Source organism: Fringilla coelebs (assembly GCF_963513975.1).
Source record: "Fringilla coelebs genome assembly, chromosome: 12".
Classification (NCBI taxonomy): Eukaryota; Metazoa; Chordata; class Aves; order Passeriformes; family Fringillidae; genus Fringilla; species Fringilla coelebs.
The window spans coordinates 15,483,118-15,506,995 of NC_140038.1; the positions used below are offsets into that span (position 1 = coordinate 15,483,118).

At 39.9% G+C, this 23,878-nt stretch overlaps 1 protein-coding gene across 1 annotated transcript in view; it reads right to left on the reverse strand.

Moving 5' to 3' along the window:
- AGBL1 (AGBL carboxypeptidase 1) overlaps positions 1-23,878 on the reverse strand; it is a gene marked incomplete at both ends in the record, with an annotated part of 309,418 nt that overhangs the window by 103,970 nt on the left and 181,570 nt on the right. The window contains 3 exons of the mRNA XM_084213816.1: positions 13,103-13,279; positions 17,080-17,211; positions 21,763-21,892. Coding sequence (XP_084069942.1) covers positions 13,103-13,279; positions 17,080-17,211; positions 21,763-21,892 — 439 coding nt within the window. The remainder of the gene's footprint in view (positions 1-13,102; positions 13,280-17,079; positions 17,212-21,762; positions 21,893-23,878) is intronic.

Consider the following 23,878-nt stretch of genomic DNA (forward strand, 5'->3'; position numbering starts at 1 on the left):
ATTTAGTATCATCATTATTGAAAACACCCAGACAAGAACCATAATCTTTGAAAATATTAACATGGTAATGGGTGGAAAAATAAATGCCTCTAACAAATGATAGGCTCTACTTTAATAAAGGCATCTGTTTAAAAATCTCATCCATGCAATAATTTCCATAGTAGTGTTTCAGAACTTATTTTCTGGTGATGGTCTCAAATACTGTTCTAAGGACTGCCATGAATTTTTACTCTTTATCTTCTTGTATCCATTCCCAACATTACAATGGCTCATGTCTACTTTCCCTATTCTCTTTGTTCAGGGACAATAAATCTATGCTATCATTTCTCACAAGATTATTTTCATGAGCCACATTTAGGGAAATGACCTCTACTCTTGTTTACTCATTACATTCAGAAATACTAGTAAATTAGTGCTAACACACAAGAAACTGAGACTGAAATAGCAGAAATGTGCCTCACTACAATCAATCATGTAGATTTTTCACCAGTATAATGAGTCACTGTCCTCTACACTAATTATTACTTTCTTTTTGCTACTCAACCAGCATCATTTTTACATATCATTAATTCTTCATACAGAGAACTGTGCCTTTTTGGATATGCAACAAGATGCTTTTTTAGAAAAGGACTAAATTTCTCTTCAAAATACTTCAATTTTTTTCCCCTCTTGCGGTCTGCATTAACACTAATATATCTTCAGCTCTGAAAAATCACCCTTATTAAGAAAAAAAATATACAAGAAAACGTTTTAATAGGAACACTGTCCCCTGCCCACATTAAATGTAATTGGGTCATGATCACTGGTGTCTAGGTAACCGCAAACTCCCACAACAAAGATTAATTCATTGTTTCCTGTTACAAAGTAGTCCAAAATAGAACTGCAGTAGATACTACATCTTTTGTGTTACAAATTAGTCATCTGTAATGTTTGGAATCTTTAATAGTATTTACTGCTGCCACATGAAATCTCAAGTAGATCTCACCCAAACTGAAACCCATGGCTACACATTTACTTTTTCTGCATGGAATAGAAGTGCTTCTGAGGTAGGTTATCCCATTTTCTGGTTTAATTCAGTGTGCCAAGGAGGATCATTTCCTAGCCTTTGCCATCCTACCTGCAGTATGTAGACCTGTAGACCTGAATTATCAGTAAATGAAGATGCAGCACACTGCCACTCCCCTCATCCCAGCCAGACATGCTGCTGCCTCTTCTGTCCTCCCCAAGCAGGGAACAGACCAGTAGCTGGAGCTGTTTAAATTCAAGAATTTCAAAAATTTTCCAGGCAGGTTCCAGTGCAGCCAGTGAAATTACAGCTTATCAACAGAGATGCTCTTTCAATTAGTCTTGCTCATTATTCTTTAGCAGTAGTGTGGAGACGTTAGAGAAATTGTTGCATCTGCAGTTTTTCCTGCACTGGTTGAGTTTATTTATGACAAGGTGTTTGAGTTTGAGCTGCATTTCTCTTCATAGGGCTTGCCCCCCATTCCACTTCATGAAAGGTTAGTTCTCTTCCTCCAGAGTGCAAGGGACCCTCATCCATGTGATCTCCCTGAGCACTTCTCCAAAAAAGGTCTTCTGCTTCAGATCAGTTTATGCAACCAATAATCATCTTTCATTCCTCCCTTGATTAAAAAAACCTCTTAAAAACTCTCAGGTAAAATCACCAAGATTTTTGTCTTTCCTTTTCACCAAAAGCCCTGAAGAATCCTATAATGAAGAACTCCACCTATTTTTCTGCCATCTGCTCCCAAAATGCATCATCCAAGCATGCCTTTGCATCTCACACTTCTGGTCTAGACATACAATTCAGTGTCATGTTGTGCTTGTGTTTACTCCTCTGTCCACCCTTCCTAAGTGAGGCTCACTTATGACAACTACTTGGTTGAAAATATCCCAGTGGTTGTTTGTTTTGCAGCAAAAGACATTCAGAGAAATCCTTCTAATTCTCTGTAGAGAAGAGTAACACACAACATCATCATTGAACGTCTCTGAATTCTCTTTCTTCTCTTGGCTGTCAGTAACCCATATTTTTTAAAATTATTATTATTTCTAGTATCTTCAGCCTTGTCAGGTCTCAGCCTTCCCTGCTTATGACAAGTATGCAAATGATTTCTGAATTGTCCCCAATATCTGCATCTCTGCACATTGCATGCTGTGCCAAAATGTCTCTTTCTAGACCACATATCTTCACTTGTAGATCTCCCACCATCTGGCAGCACATGTATTCCTCAGACAAAAATCAGAATATAACACATCCAAGGCAGATCACAGCAGGTTTTTGGGGTTTTATTTCATCATGCATTTGTAGTATGCAATGCAGGGTCTTACCTAAAGATAAGCCATAAAACTTCAAATTCCATCCCAAACTCTCCTGCTAGGCTTATCAACTTCTGTCTCAGAGTTCATCTGGCATAAGCATACCCCCACTTTACAAGTTTATCACACACAGAAGAACACATTTCTGCTCTGGTATTCAAAACTAAAGTGTTTACAATTTAGTTTGGCTTAATTTACTTTAGAAATGAGTTAAGCCAAATTTAATTAAGGCCACCTTAATTCTGCTTCAGAGTGTTGACATGGAGCTTAATGTGGTTTAGCACAAGAATTTCCACTTGCACCTTTAGCTAATTCAGAGGCACTTTCCTGCATGTTCTGATATAGGCAAACTATTAAAGAATTAAGCATGTTTAATTAATTATCAAAAAAGACTGAAAGGTCACTTAGGTTGCATTGTGTAAATACCTTCAAGAGAACAAACTCTAAGTTACTAAAGGTCTCTCTAAACTAGCGGAGAAAAACAGCACAAATGCAGCTAAAACATCAGGCAGATGAATTCAAATGAGAATAAGGCAATCATATTTAACAGTTACTGACACCTAGAAAGTGCCAAGGGACCAGATAGATTTCCAATCCTGTGATATTCTCAAATCCAGCCTGGATATTTTCCTGTTTACACAAACACAAGTTAACAGGCTTTGTACAAAGCTGCCTGGGTGAAGCCCAAAGGCTTATCATGTACAAGAGGTCAAACCAGAAGAACTAACAGTCTCATCTAAGCATCAAAGCTTCATGAATTTGTTATCAAAATTCTGTTTTCAGTGCTTAGTACCCTTCCCAGCAACTGCAGCCTTCCCTGCTACAGGACAGGCTGCGCCTGGACATGGCAGAGGAGGGCAGGATCACGGAGCTCCCTTTGCTCTTGCTATGACTGGAATATTTTTGAAGTCTTCAGTCCAACCTTGAGACAGAATTACAGAAAGGCTGTGGAGCTGTCTTGAAGCTGTTATCATACCCCAGGAGCTGCAGTAGGAGCAGGATTTCCACATGTGGACTCATGCAATTCCCACCTTCTCTAGCTGGCAGACCTGACTCTTGCTCAAGGACAAGCCCACCACCCAGCACAGTTTGCAGACACACAGGTATTATTTATGATGTTTAGAGTACCAGGCAAGGGCACATGCTCTGATTTAAACAAAAAATTTATCATCACCAGGTCAGAAAGGAAGGAATTTAGTACTGTCAATGCAGAGAAATAATAATCAGATCTGCTCTACTGAGCAGATAACTGGAAACCATTTTTGTGGTATAAGCAAAATAGAGAAAAGGTAATAATTAGTAAAAGAGTTCAGCACATCTGAAAAATAAATAAATCTGAATTGGAAACAAAACGAGGAAATTAACCAAACAAACAAGAACTGGGTGGAACCAGGCTGCAGCTACAGATTTGGAGACTGAAGAGAATGAACAGACCATGCAGTGTGATTTTAGGAGAAACCAGAGCAAGGGACCTGGATAACACAGAAGATAACAGAGGCACGAGGATGGCAGTGAGCATGGATACAGAGGTGACAGCCAAGCAAACTGCCAACTACTGCAGCTGTGGGAAGCACATTTTACAAGGAGACAGGACCCAGCAAAAGGAAGATTAGATTTCAAAATGTAGTTTATGCTTAATAACAGATGGCATATACATATTATGGGCATCAACTGGTAGAGTGCACTGCTGCAGCAAGTCCTGTCTGATAAAAGATTACAAAAGAGAATGAAAAAGTCACATAATTATTCACAGAGACTGTAGCTCATTATTCCAAGTTTTGAAAATGATAATCAGGGCTCATGTTGTAGTGTGTGAAGCAGAGGAGAGGCAGGTCAGGCTGGTAGGATTATTTCCTTTCTGTGTCTTAGTGCAATTGAATCAGTTGCCTTACAGGCAGGTTTTGTTTCCTTCAGAGCCATGAGGAAACAGTGTCTGCAGAAGGCAGGATGCCTGATTATACGGGCCAGTGATCTGATCCAGCATGGCAAATGTTATGATCCTAAGAGGAAAGAAACTCATCTTTACAGAAAATCCTGTAATCAAAAACTTTGAACTTTAGATGCTTCTAAAATTCCATGCATAGTCAAAGGCAAACATGGCTCTTTTAGCCTGTGCTTTTCCACCTACCCATTCTTATTTTCCATGCCTGAGGAGTTCATTATTAGACTAGGAGCTTCATCAAAGGGCAATTTTCAGCTGCCAAATAGATTTGTACAATAAATCCACACGGGGCCAGATTAACAAGCAAGAGAGACATCAGAAATCAAAAGCTAGCTGATGTAATTCCCCAGAAAACTTGAAAGGATGATGTGCAATGATATTTGGGCTTTTAAAGGGGCACCATTGAAATGCTGCAGTTAGTTTTCATTGAGAATGTTGCTTTACTATTCCTTATCATTCCCAAGAGGTTTTTCTTTAGAAAACTGAGATCCCATGGACATTCAAGGTCATGCCATTCCTGATTTCTTAGTGGACTTCAAATAAGACAGTAACTGTTCATCCAGAAAGATCATATGTGTGTGTGTGACTGCAGTTGTCTGATTTGTCAGAATAATATTTTAAATAGAAAATGAAAAATAATCTTTAAACATTGAGTTTGCTTTATTTTTATACTTTTTCTGTTCGCTGTAATAATTTTTATTGTGAATGTAGTTAAGGCTCTAACATCTGAAGGCAAACCAGGTCCTCAGCTATGCCCATAAACTGAATAAACACAATTCAGAGATTAGCCTGACCATAAATTGCTAGGCATTTTTCAGCCTCCTGGCACTACAAAAGACTGTTTGACTTCTGAGCATGACAGCACTGATTTTAATACCAGGAGAGCTTGTTCCTCCTTGCAGCACATGGCCAAACCTACTCCCTCAATCACAAGGTGACAGCATTTGTTGTTTTTATGTCTCCACATGAGTACACTGGTTTTGTTCATTTTCAAATGGGGACACAATAGCAGTCACTTGTCAGCAGGGTGAAAATATGGAGGTGAGCCATTGATTCATGTCTTGTTCCCTCACAAAATGCAATTTCTTCTCCATGCAACCCCGAGTGCAGTGGCAAATAGCTTTTTTTTTTTTTTTTTTGCTTCAAGTGCTGGGCTGCCCAGATTGGTAATGTCAAAACCTGGGATTCTTCCATCAAGCCCTGTTCTCTCAAATTCTGGGAGATGGATATGACAGGACACTTGCACTTTGTTTCTGCGCAGTCTTGTTGCTCATCCACTTTATAAAGAAACAGTGTGATAGCCCCTGTCCTTACCTATCAATTCCTTTCTGGAGTACAGCTTTGGAATCTGGGAAGACTGGCTTGCAACCAAGTATGTGGGGAAGTGCAAAAGCAGCTGAGGGGGAAAAAATCCCATAAAAAAACCCAGAAACATCAGTTGTTTACAACACACTGGGGAAAAAAAGAAATCTAAAGATCAACATTCAAGACAAGCATTATTCAGGATGATGCCTGTTTTCCCCTCCCCAGCCCTACAGAGCTTGCTGTGTCTGTCCCTAGGTTTAACAAAAAGCCAGCCACCAGCTAGGACACACCATTAACACTGCTAGCATCATAAGCAGGGAAAGGAATGTAGGAGATTTCCAGGATTTGTTGGAATAAGTTCTCCAAAGGTGAGTCCCAAGCAGAAAGGGTAAACAGCAGAGCTGATGCAAGTGTATGACAGTAGGAAAGGGTGGGGTAAAAAAGAAGTACATGACAGCTCTGCCTCCCTATTCGACATGCCAGCCATGTCCACTGGATCTCAACAGGGCTGGATAGCTCCCAGCTTTGCAGAGTCAAATCTATTATGATCTCACCTCTGTTGTCACATCTTATTGTGCTGTAATTTAACCATATGGCATGGGACATCTTCTCAAGGTTATAGCAAATCAGGAATACAGCTGGCTCAACATCTCAGGAGAAACAATTATCAAAATAAGATGTGAAAAGTTAATTTAGTCTCTTCATTCATGATCCAGTTATCACCAGTGACCATCTTGCTTCATACATACAAAAAAGAAATTAATTCCAATATATCTTTCCTTGGGTGCTCAGGATACTGAGAAGGAATAAAATACTATTTCTCAGTGCCCCTTATAATTCTTGCATTGGGTTTTAGTGCTTCCTGGGTGCTTTGGGGACAGGGAGACCAAAGAAAGTTCTGTGTTGTTCTTCTCCAGAGTCTTTCTCCCCTGTTTCAAGCAGCAGTGTGAGTTCAGGCACAATGGAATGTTCTCCATCCCCCAACACTCAGATCTTGCAGCCCAGGAACAGCAAGGCAGATGGCCTGAGCAGCAGCTGAAACCCACTGCAGCAGGTGCTGGGAAGGCCTTTTTCCAAAATGTCTTTCAAGGCAGCATCCATGGGACACCTCACCAGATGGACCAGAGCAGGCAGCCACCCCTGCAGTGACTTCTTGAAAGAGTTAACGAATCATTCAGTCATGGAAGGAAAACATTTGTTTGTTTGTACAGCAGCAAACTCTGCCTCCTGGACTGAGGGCCCAGGGCTTTTCCAGAATCATTCACAAAGCACCAACATTTGGCAAGTGTGGAAAGAAGGGCTGAATGTTCCCAACAAAAACTTTAATACAGTTACACTAATGCCAGAAAATGAGTTTTAACCCTATATAGGGTTGGAAATACCCAAAACAATTCCCCTGTCAGAAAAAACAAAACCAAAACAACAACAGAAAAAAACCAACCAAACAAAAAAAAAACCACAAGCAAGCAAACAAAAACCCAAAAAAAAAAACCAAAACAAAACAAAAAAACCCCACAAATAAGAAAATGGGAAAACAGAGTATTGAGACCAGCATTACCTTGCTGCAAACTCTACAGACTAACTTAAATGCATATAAATAGCCCTCCCATATGCCACCACTGAGCACCCTCAACAAAAATTAGCAGATGGCAAAAACATCCATGACTTTTGGAAACAGAGATGGTATTTACACCTCGTGTAGTATTGGTCACACCTGCCCTAATACAACTGTCTTATTCCCCATCAAGAAAGATGAGATCTGCTGGGGTGGTCCTCCAGGCAAACTCTGGTTTTCATGTAGATATAAGGCCCAAAGAATCCTTACAACCTTTTGTAATTTGCTTTTCCAAACAATCAGAGAGCTAAAATCAACACACCTTCAAACACGTCTGAGCACAGTTAAGATGTGATTTCTTAGTTAGCATCCTGTCAAATAATAAACAAACCAATAAAAAGCACTTGACAAGGGGAAATACTCCTGCAGTTCATGTAAGAACTTCATATAAGAACCTTGTAGGTTTAAGTATCTATAGGAAGGACAAACACCCACCATCTCCTGATTTGTTTGCTCAGAAACCCCTTCTCTCTTCTTCCCCCACTTCCTAAATACCATTAATCCCTACAAAGCTCCATGAAGTGAGGCCCACAAGCCTAAAAGGTACAATTAGAATATCTCACAAAATGAGTCACCAATCAATTAGTGCAAGGGGTGGGCGGAAATAACAGAGGCAGGAAAATAAACCAAATAGGATGCAAACTTTTGCCTTGGGTAACAATTTAAGGAAAGGAAAAAAACAACATCCTTAATTTGAAACATCAGTCCTTAGATTAATATTAGATAACTATTTTTTTCTATACTTTTCTTGCTGTTACAGCTGCTCCCAATTTGAGCCACTTTGGACCAGAACTGGAAGCAGACCTACCAGAAAGAAAAATTATTCTTTCTTATTCTCAGCATCTGCTTTAGAATGAGATCTCTAGAGCACTGAGGGTCAGCTAAAAAACACACGTTTTAAAGATGATGGTTTTTTTATAAAAGAAGCTTTTGAATGCTTTTGAGACTTACTCATACTCAGGAAAAGTATAAGCTCTGGGGCACAAAAGAAATCAGAAATGGCAAAGAGTCTGTAAGTCTTGCAAAGATGATGTAATCATTTTCCAGAAATGTACACCAGAAAGCACAGAATATATCCCATTTCTTTATTTTTTCTGTCTACAGCTACTTATCAAACGTGCTTTATGGCAAGAATATTGCTGAAATCATTTTTGTTGGTGGCTGATTACTGGCAACAGGCCAAATTAAAATTATTTGCAAGTTTCTGCACCAGACTTCCAATTACAACAACAATATACATCTTACTGGAGAACAGAAGCAGCACCATGTGACCTGCAAACTCCATCAAAACAACTCAATTTCTGACTATTAACTGTAATAAACTGCTTATGAATAAAAGATATGTAAAAATTCCTCACAGAAATTTGGTAAGTAATCTTCAAAAGTAAGGGAGATAAAGAAAATATTTAATTGTGTACTGATAATTATGAAAAAATAGTGCTGCAATTCAGTGGTCAATCACACATGGGTAACAATTTGGCTCATCTGGGCAGAAAGAGATCAAACCAGAGCAGGCCTCTTCTGAAGAATGAGAAAGAGGAGGGGTTTTCATCTTGGCATATTCTTGTAGCTCAGCCAATCTTCCATAGCAAATATTTCATCACTCATTTAAATATGTCAGCCCATGCTGGTCAGGCTAAAGGGGATGGATAATATTAGCTCTTCTAATTAAACTAACTCTCACCACTTCTGTCCAGCAAAGATTTTTTGAATTAGCATCAAGAGTGTCTTATGAACTTATGACCACACTGCTCAGTGCTGAATTCTCCAGTTCCATCCAAAGGGATGGCTTCTTCCTCTAATCAAGTCCTATGAGAAAATTTGGGTTTATTCAATTCCTCTGACTCAGAAGAATTAAAATTGACAGGAAAAAAAAAGATATCTTATTTTTCAGCTCTCCCAAAAGCTTTCTTCAAAGAGGGCCCCATACCAGCAGTAAAATCTCCTTCACAGGATCCTGTCAAGATACCTGCAATAATTTTAAAACTCATTTGTTAATCCTGGTTATTTATAATCCATTTGAAGCGAAAAGCTAAAATCTATTTCCATTAGTACTCCAACTCCTCCATCAGGCACACCATGCCAAGGAAACCACTTTTCCAACATAACATGTACACAAAGAGCATGAAACTCGATTTTTTAGATTAGCTATATGACCAAGACATATGGTTTGGAGCTCAGCTGTACACCCTGGCACTAAAGGTATTAACTTGGGGGATGATGGATGCAATAATGAACAGAACTGCACAGTGGAATATGCTATGGAAGGGCCCTAATTAGCAGGTGAGGTAACAAGGAATCAGGAAGAATGGGGAAGGAGTGTGACATGACAGAACAGTAAATCTTCCTGGGCCATGGCTGTACCTGCACTCAGAGCTCCTCACAGCACAGCCATGCATTTAGACTTTGCAGGACCAAAGATGAGTAGGGGACTCTGTATCCCATAAAATGGAGGCAGCAATTGAAATCAAGTTGAGCTGGAGGGGTAAAATCTCCAACGAGGGACCTGTGCAGACAGTCATCACATGAGCAAAGAAATGACAAGGGGTTTATCATTCTATTATTAATATTTTCTGGTTTGACCAGCGGGTTGCAAAGTGGCAGAAACAGGAGGCAAAATTCCCCGAGAAACTTTGTTACTTTGTTTTTAGCAACTTTCAAATGGAGATAGGGCTCCGCAAAGATTGATTTGGGCAATCCAGACGAGATGAAAAAGAGTTTGGATATTTTACCACCTTCTTTTCTTGTTCCTAGGTTGAACAAAACCTTAGATAAGATCAATAGTTTCTTTAGTTTTATGTTTCGGTTCCTTAAGGGTAGTTGGCTTATTGCATTTCCATTGATCACACAGACCGGGAGATTCGTCAGACAAACCATCTCTTTTCTCCTTTCATTTCCATCCTCCTCTCCATTTGAAATCAAATGACTTTTAAAGGAAGCTGGGGTCACTATTGTTTCTCATTTACATATCAATAGTACCCAATTCCTGCCTCTCTGTCACTGAAGTATTTTAAAATTTCAGTCCAAGAGAAGGGACACACATTCCAGGGGAAAAACTCTAAAAGCTTTTCTATCAGGAAAACCAAGTTTTGGTTTACCTTAGCCCTTCCTTGACCTGAGATGAGTGAGGTACATTCAGCAGACTTGTGCAATTAATATTTCAACCTCTTGCAGCCTCTCTACAGCTTTCTTGTTCTTCCTAAACCCTCTGGGCAATTCCCATCAGATGCCTCTGTGCAGCTCCAAGTGCTGAACCTGTGCTCACAGCCAGCAAAGCAGCTGCTTCAATGAATTCACTTCTAGAACTGAAAAGAAAAAAAAAGCTTGAAAGTTGGAAAAAAAAATGAAGACTGTGTCTGGTGCTCTCTTATAGGAGTCTGGCCACTGATTCACTGAATGATGCTGGACTTGGGAGCCTCTGCTGCATTTAACAAGCTGTTTTAAATCCTAGCTGCTGTTTGTACTTCAAGGTGTAAAAGTAACAAAACATAAGGGTGTGCTTGTCCAGAGGAAATTCTGGATATATCCCTACAGGAAGATCAGTCATACAACATTGAAAAACTGACTCAATGATCCACATTTAAACAAATCTTCCAAACCAAATGTCAGAAAGCCCTAAGTATAGGATGTTGACATCTGCCTGAGAATTAGTGTCATTCTATTGCTTGGACACACATCCAACTTCACGGTCCAAGAGTGAGAAACTCGTGTTGAAGCCGCTAGAAAAACATGACCTCCTATGTAATTAATTTCCAGTTTACAAGAATGATTTTAGGGCTCCAACACACTGATGAAGTAGCTTTGGCTTGACAGATGGAAGCTGAGGATTAAATGGTATTTATACAACAAAATCTTCACTTTGGTCAGTCAATTCTACACTCTTACTAATCCACTTGTTAGAGCAAGGAAATAGGACCAACTCTAAAGACCACTAAAAAGAAGGGGAAATAGCTTATAAGTATCCACTTTCTGGAAGAAATATGTATTTATATGCAGCTCCAGTATAATCAACATAAGAAATTATATTCTATTTTGATACTAACAAGTTGGGTACTTAATGCATTAGGAAAAAATAGTGGAAATACTTTAAATCTGCCTGAATCATAGAAGCTGCAATAAGTGTTTGTATTATCCTTATAATAGAGAAATGGTGAAGGAATTATTCATAATGGAAATATTCATGTATCCTCCATCTTTGAGATAAATCATAACCCTAAATAAACAAACAAACAAAAAACCAAACCAAAAAACCCCCATCAACTCAATAAACCAGACACAAATATGTGACCTCATAAGCACAAATCAGTGATCCAATTAAGATTCAGCTTTTCAAGGCATTCATAATGGAAATTTCAGAACTGCTTTACAGCTTTCAGACTTCTTGAGAGCCATGAGAACATTGGATTCTCTCACCAGTCACAGCCCTCATATGTGAACTTGCTCTTGTCCTCAGTGGCTGGTTGTGGCCCTGATCAGTGTCAACAAAGAGGACAAGAAGGAACATAAAAAATAATTTCATACATTTTCAGAGATTTCTCTTCCTACTATTTTAAGCATCCAATGACACACATAAAGCAAGTTTGGTTAATGGCCTCACAGATGCTGATGGAGAACAAGTCACTAGATATCAATAAAATCTAATGTGTCACTGGTTTTAGATCTTACTGTGGTTATCTAAGAAATCAGTGAAACCCTCCTCTACAGAGATCATTTGGAGCTTTGTCATTGATTTCAGTCAAAGCAAATTTCCCCCACTGTCTAAGAAGATTCAAACCCACTGTCTTGACCTGTGGTGCCTATTAAAAAGCCATTAGCACTTCTCAGGAGTAGGGAGTGTTAGATATAATTGCCCTGGGCATTGCACTCTCTTGATTTTAACTGTCTGCCATTTTTAAATTCTGCCTTTCCTCTCCTGGAATTGATGTGTGTACAGTAGAGCATAGTTAAAACAGCAGCTGAATACTTCCTGCTACATTCTACAGAGAGGTAAAAGGATTAGTATAGAGCTTACAAAGATAATAATTTGAATGTCTTATTAATTAATTGTTATTTGTAATAATGGCTCTTTCCTTAAGGGTCTTTCAGGATCCTTAACTGCTTATTAATGTTGTACAGATAAGGATTGCTCCCTAGTGGAAGAAATGAGGTGAAATATAGAAGCCTTTCAAATGAAAGCAACAGGTTTGGAATAAGAAAAAGCAAAAAAAAATTAATCATTTGAATGAATGGAGAATTATGATCACTCAAATACAATTACCCAACTTTATCCTGTGTGCTTAAAAATTGCCAGGAGATCTTCCACACTGATGCCTGATGCATTTGGTACAAGTACAGCCCTTCCTACCAACCTCATTTGATGTGTAATTCTGGCCTGTCTGGATCACAGTCTCAGACATAGCTTGAATTGTTTGACATCTGTCAAAAGCAGCCTTAGACTGGCTACTTCTGCCTGTCAGGAACAGGCAACTCCAAATGTAGGTTTTTCATGGAGGCTCTTAAATTTAGCCATTTAGGTGAATGCTCAGGCAGTGAGCCTGTACCAACAAGTATTCCAGTGAATTACCTTAGAATTAGGCTCAAAAATGTCCCTATGACGTGCCAGAACTTTTATTACAAGACTGAGAAAGCCCTTGTAAGGATAAGTCCCTATATCAACCCCAAAACTCTCCTTTCTTCAGCTCAGTGCCTTTGGCTGCAGACTGGAGTTTCCTTTTATTTCCCTGCTGAATGAAACTCAGAGAGTGACTCTACTTTCTTGGCAGGGAAGGTAAAAGAATGAGGGGTAAAAGAACGAGATTCCCCAGAAAAAAATTCTGGCTACATGGGTCTGGAGAGAGCGCAGCAACGGCCATCTCCTCCATTCCAGCTCATGAGATGTGCGTTAGGAGGGCGACAGAGGGTTTTTTGAAAGGTTTACTCACTCTGTAGAGTCCGTGGCTGCAGCTGCAGTAGGTGCTCTCCATGGTGTAGCTCCTCAGCACCCCCATTTCCTTCCACACCACCACACGGGCCGTCGACGCCCGCGACTTCTCCACCAGGAAGCTGCAGCTGTTCATGACAAATGCAGGGGCCACTTTATCCAGGATTTTGGGAAGAGTCTATGAGAAAAGGAATTGCACAGATGTGCTCGTGTTGATATCATACACACACACATACAGAGAAACCTGTGTTTCAATGTGTCCGCAATCAAATCTAGCCATAATGCACCCACTGGTGCATTACCTCCATTCCAGGTGAAACCCTCGGGTTCTAACATTTCTTTCATTCCAAATTTCTGTAGACTTGTCATATCTCACTCCAAATCAAACATTCGTACACCAAACAGTTTGGGTGAAGCACTGAAGTCAGTTTTGTTCTCAAGCTGCTCCAACCATCCTACACCTTCTGGTTGAGCTGTCAAGAGTCACAGCTCAGTACCTGACATCCCTACTCTCCCCTCTGCAGCTCTATTATATCTCCTCCCACCATAAATCCAGGGTCAGACAAAGGATTGAGCCGTGAGAGGAATTTTGTCTGAAGCTGGTACAGAGCAGAGAAAGGGGACCTGCTTTCTCTTAGACCTTCACACACAATAATGTGAAAATAAAGCTCAGCATTTAACTAACTTGCATTGTGAAACAAACCAAAATATTCTCTTCCAGGTCAAACAATGTATTGCATACAGTTCACTTAAAGAATTGCAATAAAAGGTAATAAAAAAACCAATAAATATTAAATCTTAGCCCAGAGTGATTTTCTGACTCTCAAAATCATATTTCCCAACAAAGTCTATAAACACGCCTGAAGTATCAAATATTCCATCAGTGAAGAGGCAACAATTACTTAGTCATTACAGAGGGCTAAATGTGTTATTTTATACTCCATAAAAATAGATAACAGCTACATAGAGCACACCTAGTGCTAATGAATAGACTGGACCATTAGATACACACACATGCCTGTGGCTCATGTCTGTGTGTGTCTGAACTTCAGTGCTGCCACACCAACCACAACACGAGCCAAAACACCACACATTGCTAGTGGTGTTTGCCTTGAATTTCATTCAGTTTGGGCAGTGAAGACTAACCAGCTAATTTGACTTTCCAGTAACCATCAGCTTCCCCCAGCTAATTCTGAGGAACTGTAGTTCTGTTCTTTTAGGCTGCACATCAATGTATGGGAATATTTCATTAGAAAGTGACTGAACAATGTTCTTTCCTAAAACATGCTTGATATGAGTGATACATATTTGGTCTAACTACTTTACAAAATCTTTTGCAAACTACTTAACCATACATATCTTTCATTTATACATTTATCATTTTTCAGCGTATTTTGGCCGCAGCCATCACTGGTTTCCTCCAGTTCCATGAGGTCCATTTTTCACATGAAAAAACTGAGGCAGAGAAAACTAGAACAAAGCAAAAAACTTCTCTTTCAATCTGAGACCACCTCAAGCCTCAATCTTAAGTCAAGATCTTCAGGGTGTTACTAAGAGCTGCAGCACTCTCTTTCCTGTGGGCAGACTGAACAGAGGAACCTTGAAAATTCACTTCTTGCCTTTGATAAAGCATCCAACATTTCTGCACTACCTTCAGCCTGCTTCTTGCTGCACAGAGATCACAAAATTGTATGGCTACATGCACAGCTTCCAGGTTTTCCTGGATTTTGACTGAGAAGGAATTAAAAATATGCAGCAGAAGCATAGCACAACCATGAGACCCAGCTAAACTGTATTTGAATTGTATGTGCCCTTATCTGAACCCAAATTTTGTAAACTTATCACATCAAACACAATAATCAAAACCCTAATCCAGTTTAGTTTTTTAAGGCAATTCAAATTACATGCATAATCAATCTTTTACTTTTAATTAAATAAAAATACTGGCAGGTAACAGTAATGTCTCTGTATACAGGACTCATTTAGAAGCATTAGCAAACCCAAATTTAATATTCTTTTCATTTTACCAGCATTTGCTGGATTTCACACTAATGGCTCTTTCTTCTCTATTGATTCTTCTCATTAATTATCTTTCAATAATATATTTTGTGTGAAAACACATCCCTTTAAAGGAAGCTTTTATGACAGTGCAGCAGTGTGACTGTGTTCCTTGTCTCTCAGCAGCTGGATTTATCATGTGTGACAGCAAAGGAAGCTGCTCCACTTACACTGGACCCTGTCCATAAACCTCCAATCTCATTCAAAAAGAACCCAGTTATATTTCTTTACTAATGTCCCAGCAGAGATTGCTGTCAAAGGGGCCCGGAATGTTTATCAAAAGGTTGGGATTATGGTGCCAATGCTGTGCAAGTCACCCAAGGCCACCAAATATTAAAGGCAAGGAGGACTCTGCACATTGCCAAGGGCTACAGCTGAGTCTATAACATATGAGGCAAAGGCTCTTCCAAAACCCATAACTTTCTTGAGGTATTTGGTTTCTGTTCCTGCAGAGAAAAAATCAATCTTGGAGGCCAGATGAATTCCCATTACCTAGAGGAGGCAGGGGAGAAGGCTGTGCAAACAGTGCAGGCAGCAGGTCTGAGGCAGGGCTGGGTGTCTGCCAGCTGCAATTGCAGATGTGTCCCTGCACAGACCCAGCCTCCCCAGCCTGAGCAGGGAGAGGGTGTTCTGTAGGCTGGGTCTGCAGCAGGCACCCACCTCCCATTCCGTGCAAAAACGAGGATCTGAGCCATGAAAACCTTCTTATGGGCCACTGCAGAGTGCTCTTGGAGAGCCTGGGATTCATTGCAGATTCAGGGCAGGCTCCACATGCTGACAGGAACATTTGAATTCTGTCTGTGCAGCAGAGCCCTTCTCAGCCTTTGCAAGCCCCCGGAATTCAAACACAGCCAAAAATGCCCTGGCTGGGGGAATCCTCCCTGCTTTCCTCAGGATCAATGTTTGCCACAGGAACCCCTCACAGCCAGCACTGGGCACTTTCTTCCAGTAAATTTGCAGGTTTTTTCTGTGCAGCTCCATAAGATAAACATGGAAAACACGAAAATCTCATGGAAAGACGTTGAGCATTTATGCTGAAGTAGCAAAAATTATACAGAGGCATAAACTGACTTTTCAACCTCTTTCAGGTTTGAGTGATCCAAGCTGCAACTCTGCAACCAGTTTAAGGCCACAATTAATGTTTTGTGAAATTAGCATTCTTTAAGACTAGAATTGGACCATATACATTTATTTTTTCTGGAAAAAACTTGTGTAATAGAAAAATATCATTGTAACAGATACCAAAAAAAAAAGTAATTAAAAAAAGAAAAACAAAAAGAAAAAAAGAAGAGAGAGACGGGCAGGAAATCCAAAGGAGAGTTTCATGAACACAACATTCCCATGAAGCAGAAATAAAATAGATTTTAGAATTTTTTCTAATTCCAAAAATAAAAAAAAATTCTTAGGTGTGACATCAAACATTTGTTTTGAAGATAGCTTCACTATGATAGATTTGTTTGCATCCATTGAATTATCTCATGTTTTCAGTGGAACCAGGAGCATTTTCTGATGAAGAAATTCAATTGAGTAGGACTGGGACACCATCATCTCAGTTAAAATTACATAATTCCCATTTATTTTCATATCATGGGTAGGATGGCGAGGACAAAATTGTATGTATATTTAGAAATTATAAAACACACAAAAATATCTCTGTCCTATTAGTATGTAGCCAAATGTTATAGTGCATCATTTCACTGAAATGGAATAAATAGCAAATACACCGGCAGTAGATGGGTCCCTAATATCTGGTGCCTGAAGAGAATACATGTGACTCAAAATTCTCTGGACTATTATTCCTCTAGAGCAAGGAAAGTTTGCACCCTATTGCTAAAATTTCTGAGGTGCCCTTATCTTAAATATTTAAAATATGTAAGCACATACGGGCTGCTAATTAAGGAAGGAACCAAGAGGACCTACCCTGTAACCAACATCTTCTGTGACAACTGCTGTGTCAACCATGCAGCCTGCTTGCCACAAGGTCTCTTTAATGCTGCAGCCATAGAGAAACACATTCTTTTTCTGGGAGTGCCCATGGTAGTCACAGAAGACCTAGAGAGAGGAAAAAATAAGGCAAAATGTTGAAGATTGGAAAGGTTTCTTGGTTCTTCGCAATATCCACTACTAGACTAGGGCAGGGAGGCGTTAATGGGGTTTTTTTCAGGTCTCTTCAGAGTAGCTTGGACTCTGGGCCATGCCTTTGACCTGTGTCAGACTTCATTAGTCACTTCTATCTTGCTTTATTTATTTGATCTGACATGATCTCAGGGGTCCAGAGTCAAGCCTAGTGCACTTCTGTCTGCAGCAGAAATAAACATGACACCTGGGCAAGAATCCATGGCAACTCAGGAACCTAAGGGTTCATGAGAACTCCTGATACCACAACGGAGCAATTTGTCAAGCTCTTTCTGCTTCTAAACTCCTAAACTCCAGCTTTATCCTCATGGGACTTGAAATCTATGCCTTCCCAAATGATTAATCATTGCTTTGTCTTCTTTAAATTAAAAACCCATGCTACATAATTTTCAGGAAAATATAATTGAGCAGTTGTATTGCCAGACCTTTGCATGAATTCCTGCAAGTCAAGCACAGAAAATGACCCATATTCAAGGCAAATAATCTCATTCCACACTAATTTATCTGTCTATCTGATCCATCTCTCATGTCAGCTGTCATATAAACGAGGCACAAGGCGCATTCCCATTTTAGCGGAAGTTTTGATTGCCTTTATAGGCAGATATTGATTCCCATGGAAATGAAAATCACAATTTAATGACCCGAGAGGTAAATATTGACCCAGGTCTTAAAGAATAATCAATCTCAGTGCCCTCTGAGATATGAAGTCGATGTACACATGGCTGTTACATATATTCTCCATGTCTTAATCAGGAATATTCAGAAATCTGTCAATGAAAATATAAAAATGTCTAAAGAGAAGGAATTATTTCATTTAAACCAACAGCATTCATTGTAGAGTAGAAAGGAGCTTCAAGATTTCGTTGAAACTGTTTTCCAGGACTTATGTTGGAGATAAATGAATGTGTGTAGGAAGGTAGAGAAAAATTATGGACCCACATAGAGATGGGGGAGAAATATGGGATGCAAAAATTAGAATCATAGAATCGTTTAGGTTGGAAAATATCTCTAAAATCATCAGGTCCAGTCATTAACCCAGCACTGCCAAATCCACCACTAAACTCCATCCCCAAGTGCCACAACTGCACATCTATCCAATACCTCCAGGATGGTCGCTCCACCACTGCTCTGGGCAGCCTTTTCCACAGCTTGATAATCCTTCAGAGAAGGAATTTCTTTCTCATATCCAACCTAAAACTCCCCTGACACAACTTGAGGCCATTTCGTTTTGTCCTGTCAGCTTGGGAGGAGAAACTGTCACGCACTCACTGTCAAGCCTGTCCAGGTCCCTCTGCAGAGCCTTCCCACCCTCCAGCACATCAACACTCCCACCCATATTCCTACCTAAATTCATACACAAGAGGGGAGAAGCAGATGGAGAGCATGAGCTTCTTCCACCAACTGTAAGGGCAAGACTTACCCTCGTGTGCTTATTTACCAGCTCCACAGCAGCTAAGTTTAGCTGCAGCAAGTCAAGGAATTTATTCATCTGGGAATTGAGCACGTACATTCTTTCAGCTCCTCTGACACTGGGGGGGCTGAGTCTCTGCTTATGTAATAACCAGTCAGATGGACAATTGTACACATCCCATAACTTACATGCTGCTGCTTCCTTTGGTTTCTGTCCTGTCAACTTCCCTGTCCACACCACCACCACCTCCAGATCTTTTTGTGGGGCTGAGGGCCTGCAGGTTCCACACCTGGAGCATGTGAACAGCCTCCTACCCAGCAACAGCTCTGATCCACACACAATAATCCTGCAATGTCTCCTTCCAAAGAGCTGCCTTTATTAATTCACTTAATGACAGACATTTTTCCAGCTAGTGTTTCATCTAAGCTACCAGCAATACACAGTCGCAGCTTAGGTTAACCACAGTTACCACCTAGAATGTATTTCTATGAATATCAAAGAGAATTTTACAGCTTTTGTCTGATTTCAAGGCAGAAAACTCAGCTCAATTGCATATCAATTACCTGCCAATTTACAGAATTACAACACACAAAAGACAATATATTATCTGCTTAAAATATTATTTGTCAGAAACCATGCAGGGATGATCAGAGAGTGGAACTGCCTGATAAGTAGCAGGTCTATAATTCTGCACCTCAAGAAACCTGCAGACAGGTCCTTAGTGACAGATCTGTATTAAGACTTCTTTACTGGTAAAAGATTACTAAAGCCAGGTTCTGGAAATGGCAGCTGGTTCAGGCCATGGAATCTTTCACTGAGTGTCACCAGCATCCACAGGAGAAGTGCCAGTGCCACTGAAAACACTGAAAATACTTGCATAGCACTACATTTTAATTAATTTGACTGGATACTGCAGTCACTCCCAATGTTTATACTCAATTATTCTCTACAGCACATCCTTCTGCCTGATTTTCACACCACAGGGTAGCTTATGTCTCACCATTCAGCCAAGGCTAAGAGAAATTTTGGAGTCTGAGCACCCAACACAGAATTCTTCCTGGGATATGTCTGGGCAAGCACTGAGCAGACTTGGCACCTCCCAGTGCTTTTTCTTCAGCCTGTCCTTCCATATGGCTGGGACACAGACACACAAACCAGTCAGACTCCCAAGCTTGCACTCACTGGGATATGACTCAAAGACATGCACAATTTTTTAATCTATTTGAAGTTATTTGCCAGTACTGATCATCCTAAAGGTAAGGACTGTCTTCTAGCTCAAAAACAACTCTCCTTATGAGTCACAGAACCAGGTACCTCTTAAAATAAAAGAAAAGCAATATATAAAGCGGAAAGCAAGAAAAGCTGTCGGAAAACCAAACTTTTTGAAATTACTTCTCTTTTTTTGGTCAAGTCTCTTTCTTAATAACATTGTGACAGGACATTAAATGCCAGTTTTGAGGTAGACATGCTTAGAGGTTTTTTTCCTCTCAATGAGTACATCATTGCAGGCTGTGCTTGTTTCTAAGCTTCATATAATGACTTTGAGAGGCAGCAAACTCTCTCAGAGCCATCTGGTCCACTGGAAGTTCTTTCCCCTTTTAGAGCAACCTGCTCTTCACTAGAAATGAGAGTCTGTGCAATGTCCCAGTGCACCCAGTCTCTTGGTCTCATTAGGGGTCCCACAGGCAACAAGGTAAGTAAAAAAACTCTATTTAACAGGCTGTTTTCTTGTTAACTAAAGAATTAAAGTGGCCTTGGTTTGAAGGGCTGCTAAAGTTCTTTGCTTTTTCTCCTTCAAGCTTATTTCTTTGCTTTGAAGAAACTGCTTGCACATCCCTAGGATAAATTAAACCAAATCAGCTCACAGAAATCATTTGGCTACCAGTGAACTTGGCTCCAGAGGATCTTATAGGTTAAAAGAAAACCCAATAAAAACAAACAAAAAAACCCCACCCCCAAACTCTCTTCTGAAGGAGGGAAAAGGCATTTTTGAGGATGTATAAACTAAAATCAATGCATTCTTCAAAGGCAAAGAAAAATCAGTTTATGAAGTCTGACATGCAGTCAGTGAGTGAGGGAGATGGTAGGATCAATAGCCTCCCTTCACTCAACGATGATGAAAACTTGTACTGAGTATCCAACTTTATGCACCTGAATATGACAAGGAGGGTCATGTACTAAAAGAGGCCAGACAGCAAATTACAGGGTAAAACAAGACTCATCCTACACTGCTCTGAACCAAAGGAAAATGTTGGTGACTCAATTTGCAACTCTGAGTTTCAACAATACTCCTCAGCCTACAGAGATATTTCACAGCTGTCAGCTGAGACAAAAAACTAAATTATGCAGGAATTCTCATAGAGAAGATCACAGACATTTTCACCTTGTTTGGGGCTTTTCTCAGCAAACCCAGAGGGACTCTGGTGCACTTGGGCATTTCCTGCCTGGCTGTAGCTGTCACCAACAAACCTGCCAATCCCTGTATCCACATCTGTTTGTCAACATTTGAAGCTCCTTGTGGTTTTTCTCCTGGGGTCTCAGAACTATATTTCCTTCTGTGGGGCAGCTGAGCAGATGGGATGGATCCCAGACCCATCCCATGAATTTCTGGTAGCCCCCAGTCCTTTCCCCATTACCAAAGCAGCAAGGAGGTTCACATACTTTGAGGGCTGCTTTCTATGTTTTTGTGACTGCAGGGGGTTTAGCACAGTTCATTTAGACTAAATCTTTCTGGAATTTCTCCTAATGCTTCCATGAAGATAGTAATAACTAACTCATAATATTTAGCTTAGTTGGAGCACTTTGAGGATATAAAGAGCTTTCAGAAATTTTCTCATTTTTATTCCAGGTATATAGAGATTCTGAAATTTGCAGTTGTTTGTTAGAAGATTCAATAAGTGATAAATATTCAAGACTTCCAAAACAATTCCACAAGATGAAAGTGTAACAGGACATGATGCTCCCAAACCACTCCGGCTCCCTAACAAAGCTGTTCACACAAGTACAGTAATCAATCCATTCACACAATCGCACAAAAGAACCTGGAAGACACTCACCAGAGGAGCCCGGCCAACGCTGCTCAGGTAATAGAGGAGACCTTTGGCATGGTAAATTGTTGGATGCAGCTGGGAACTGGGTGTCAGCCACTGCCTGTTGAGATCATCTCCACTCAGTGAACAACGAAGGCTGAAATCAGGAAGCAGCACATCACAAACTGGCAAAACAATAGCCGATTCCAAAAAATTTCCAATCCTGGCAAGACGTGGCATAAGGACAGGGAATGTCAATAGAACACAGATATAATGGTTTTGAACACTGGGCTGGAATGAACCAATAATCCATATTATATTTTTCAGGTTCTTATGGTGTATTAATTTTCCTAGTTAAATTTTATTAATTTAATTTCCTTTCCTTCTAAGCTTCACTTAATTGCTGTCCTGCAAATTAATGCAGTTTTTCACTTACCTAAGAAGGCAAAAATCAAAAGGCCATTTAGAAAGAAGTCTTCTGAAACAGTCTAAATTCTGTGCTATGAAATTCATGCTGCTTGCATAGAGCACAGGCTTCTCAAAACCCCCAGAGCATACAAGCACATCCAACTTCTACTCATTCTAATTGAAGACAGGCACTCAAATGTCATTGACCAGTTTGAAACATGAATGTACTTAAATAAGATGAGCTGGGTATCTCATTTAAGCTTCTCTACTCACAAGAAATGTCTCTATCTAAAGCCCATCAAGGAGATCATGATACCTGCTGGAGCATTATGTAGAACAATTACCTAGCTTCACTGCAAAGGCTGGATAAAAAGCTAAATAAGAATCCCAGATTTGCACTGAGGAAGCATTTCCCTTAGTTAGTTACAACATATTCTGTTACTGGCTCAATGATCAGTGGAAGATAGTGCAGGATACTTGACCATGTGGAACAGTACAGCACTGTGCAATTCTGAAAAATTCAACTCATCTCCCTTGTTAGTGACTGTGTAGATCAGAACCTTACAGTCTTCAAAGGATTTGGTGTAATTTGGTTGATAATTTTCAAATCACAATGTGGTGATAAAATTCAAGAATCCACTCTCCAGCATATGAGATATTGTGGTAGGTCCTCATCATCTCCAAACTTTCCACTAGAATGCTTCCAGTGGTACTGCAAAATTGGGGTGCTTCTTGTTCAAAAAAGCTAAAATATCCTAAATGTTGGATGAATTTCTAGCTATGGAGTTGCAGCTTGGCTGCACCAAACTCTTAGAACAAATTAAAATATAAATGTACTAATAGAGACGGGTTCTGCTGGTGCATTGATAGAGGTTAGGGTGTGCTGCATGTGGCATCTTGGGCATTATCAATGCCTTGCAAAATGCTTGGAAAAAAAGAGTCATAAAGCAGGAATGTTTTGTGTTTGTTTTTTTTTTTTTTTTTACTTATGTGGGAATAACAGAGAACTGGTTAAAAATGGAAGAAGAAGGAATAATGAGTCACTAAGGATATTTCATATATCCTTAATGTAGAAAAACAAGATCTTTAATGACATCTTGGAGTTTCTGGCAACACCACAAGATCCATTCCAAATTTACTCTAGTTTAAGTGATCGAAATTCCCTTATTTCCTCATAATCCGTACTTCCCACGTTACTCACCCAGCAAATCAGAAAACACTAGACACAGCTAACACTTGGGAAGTCAGCAAATGCTGCTGGGAGGCTTCTGCCAAAAATTCTGCATGAAAACATGACAGTTTCTGTTGTGTTTTCTAAGGGCTCTTTGGATAAAGTTACCTTTAGGCTCACCTCTCCTGATCTTCAGGACAACAGCTGCTCAGCTGAGATCAGCAGCTGCATTTCTGCCAAGGATTTTTGTGTGCCCGCACAGCTTCCCTTCGATAGGCACAATGCCACAGAGAGTCACTGGACTGAATAAAGAAAATCATCTTTCTCCAATGTTACCAGCAAAAAAAAAAAAAAAAAAAACCCAAATACTTCCTTGTCATAAGGCTGTGATGTCTTCCTCCATCACGGTTATACCAGGGAGCAAAACTAATTGAGATAATAGCTGGGCTTGTATTCCCATGTTTTAGTTTGATAGCAAGAAAAAAGAATTGGAAGGGAGTCTTGTTGTTTCAGACCTACAGAAAAAGTTTTTCATCATTGTCATTGGTTGCACCCCAAACCTAC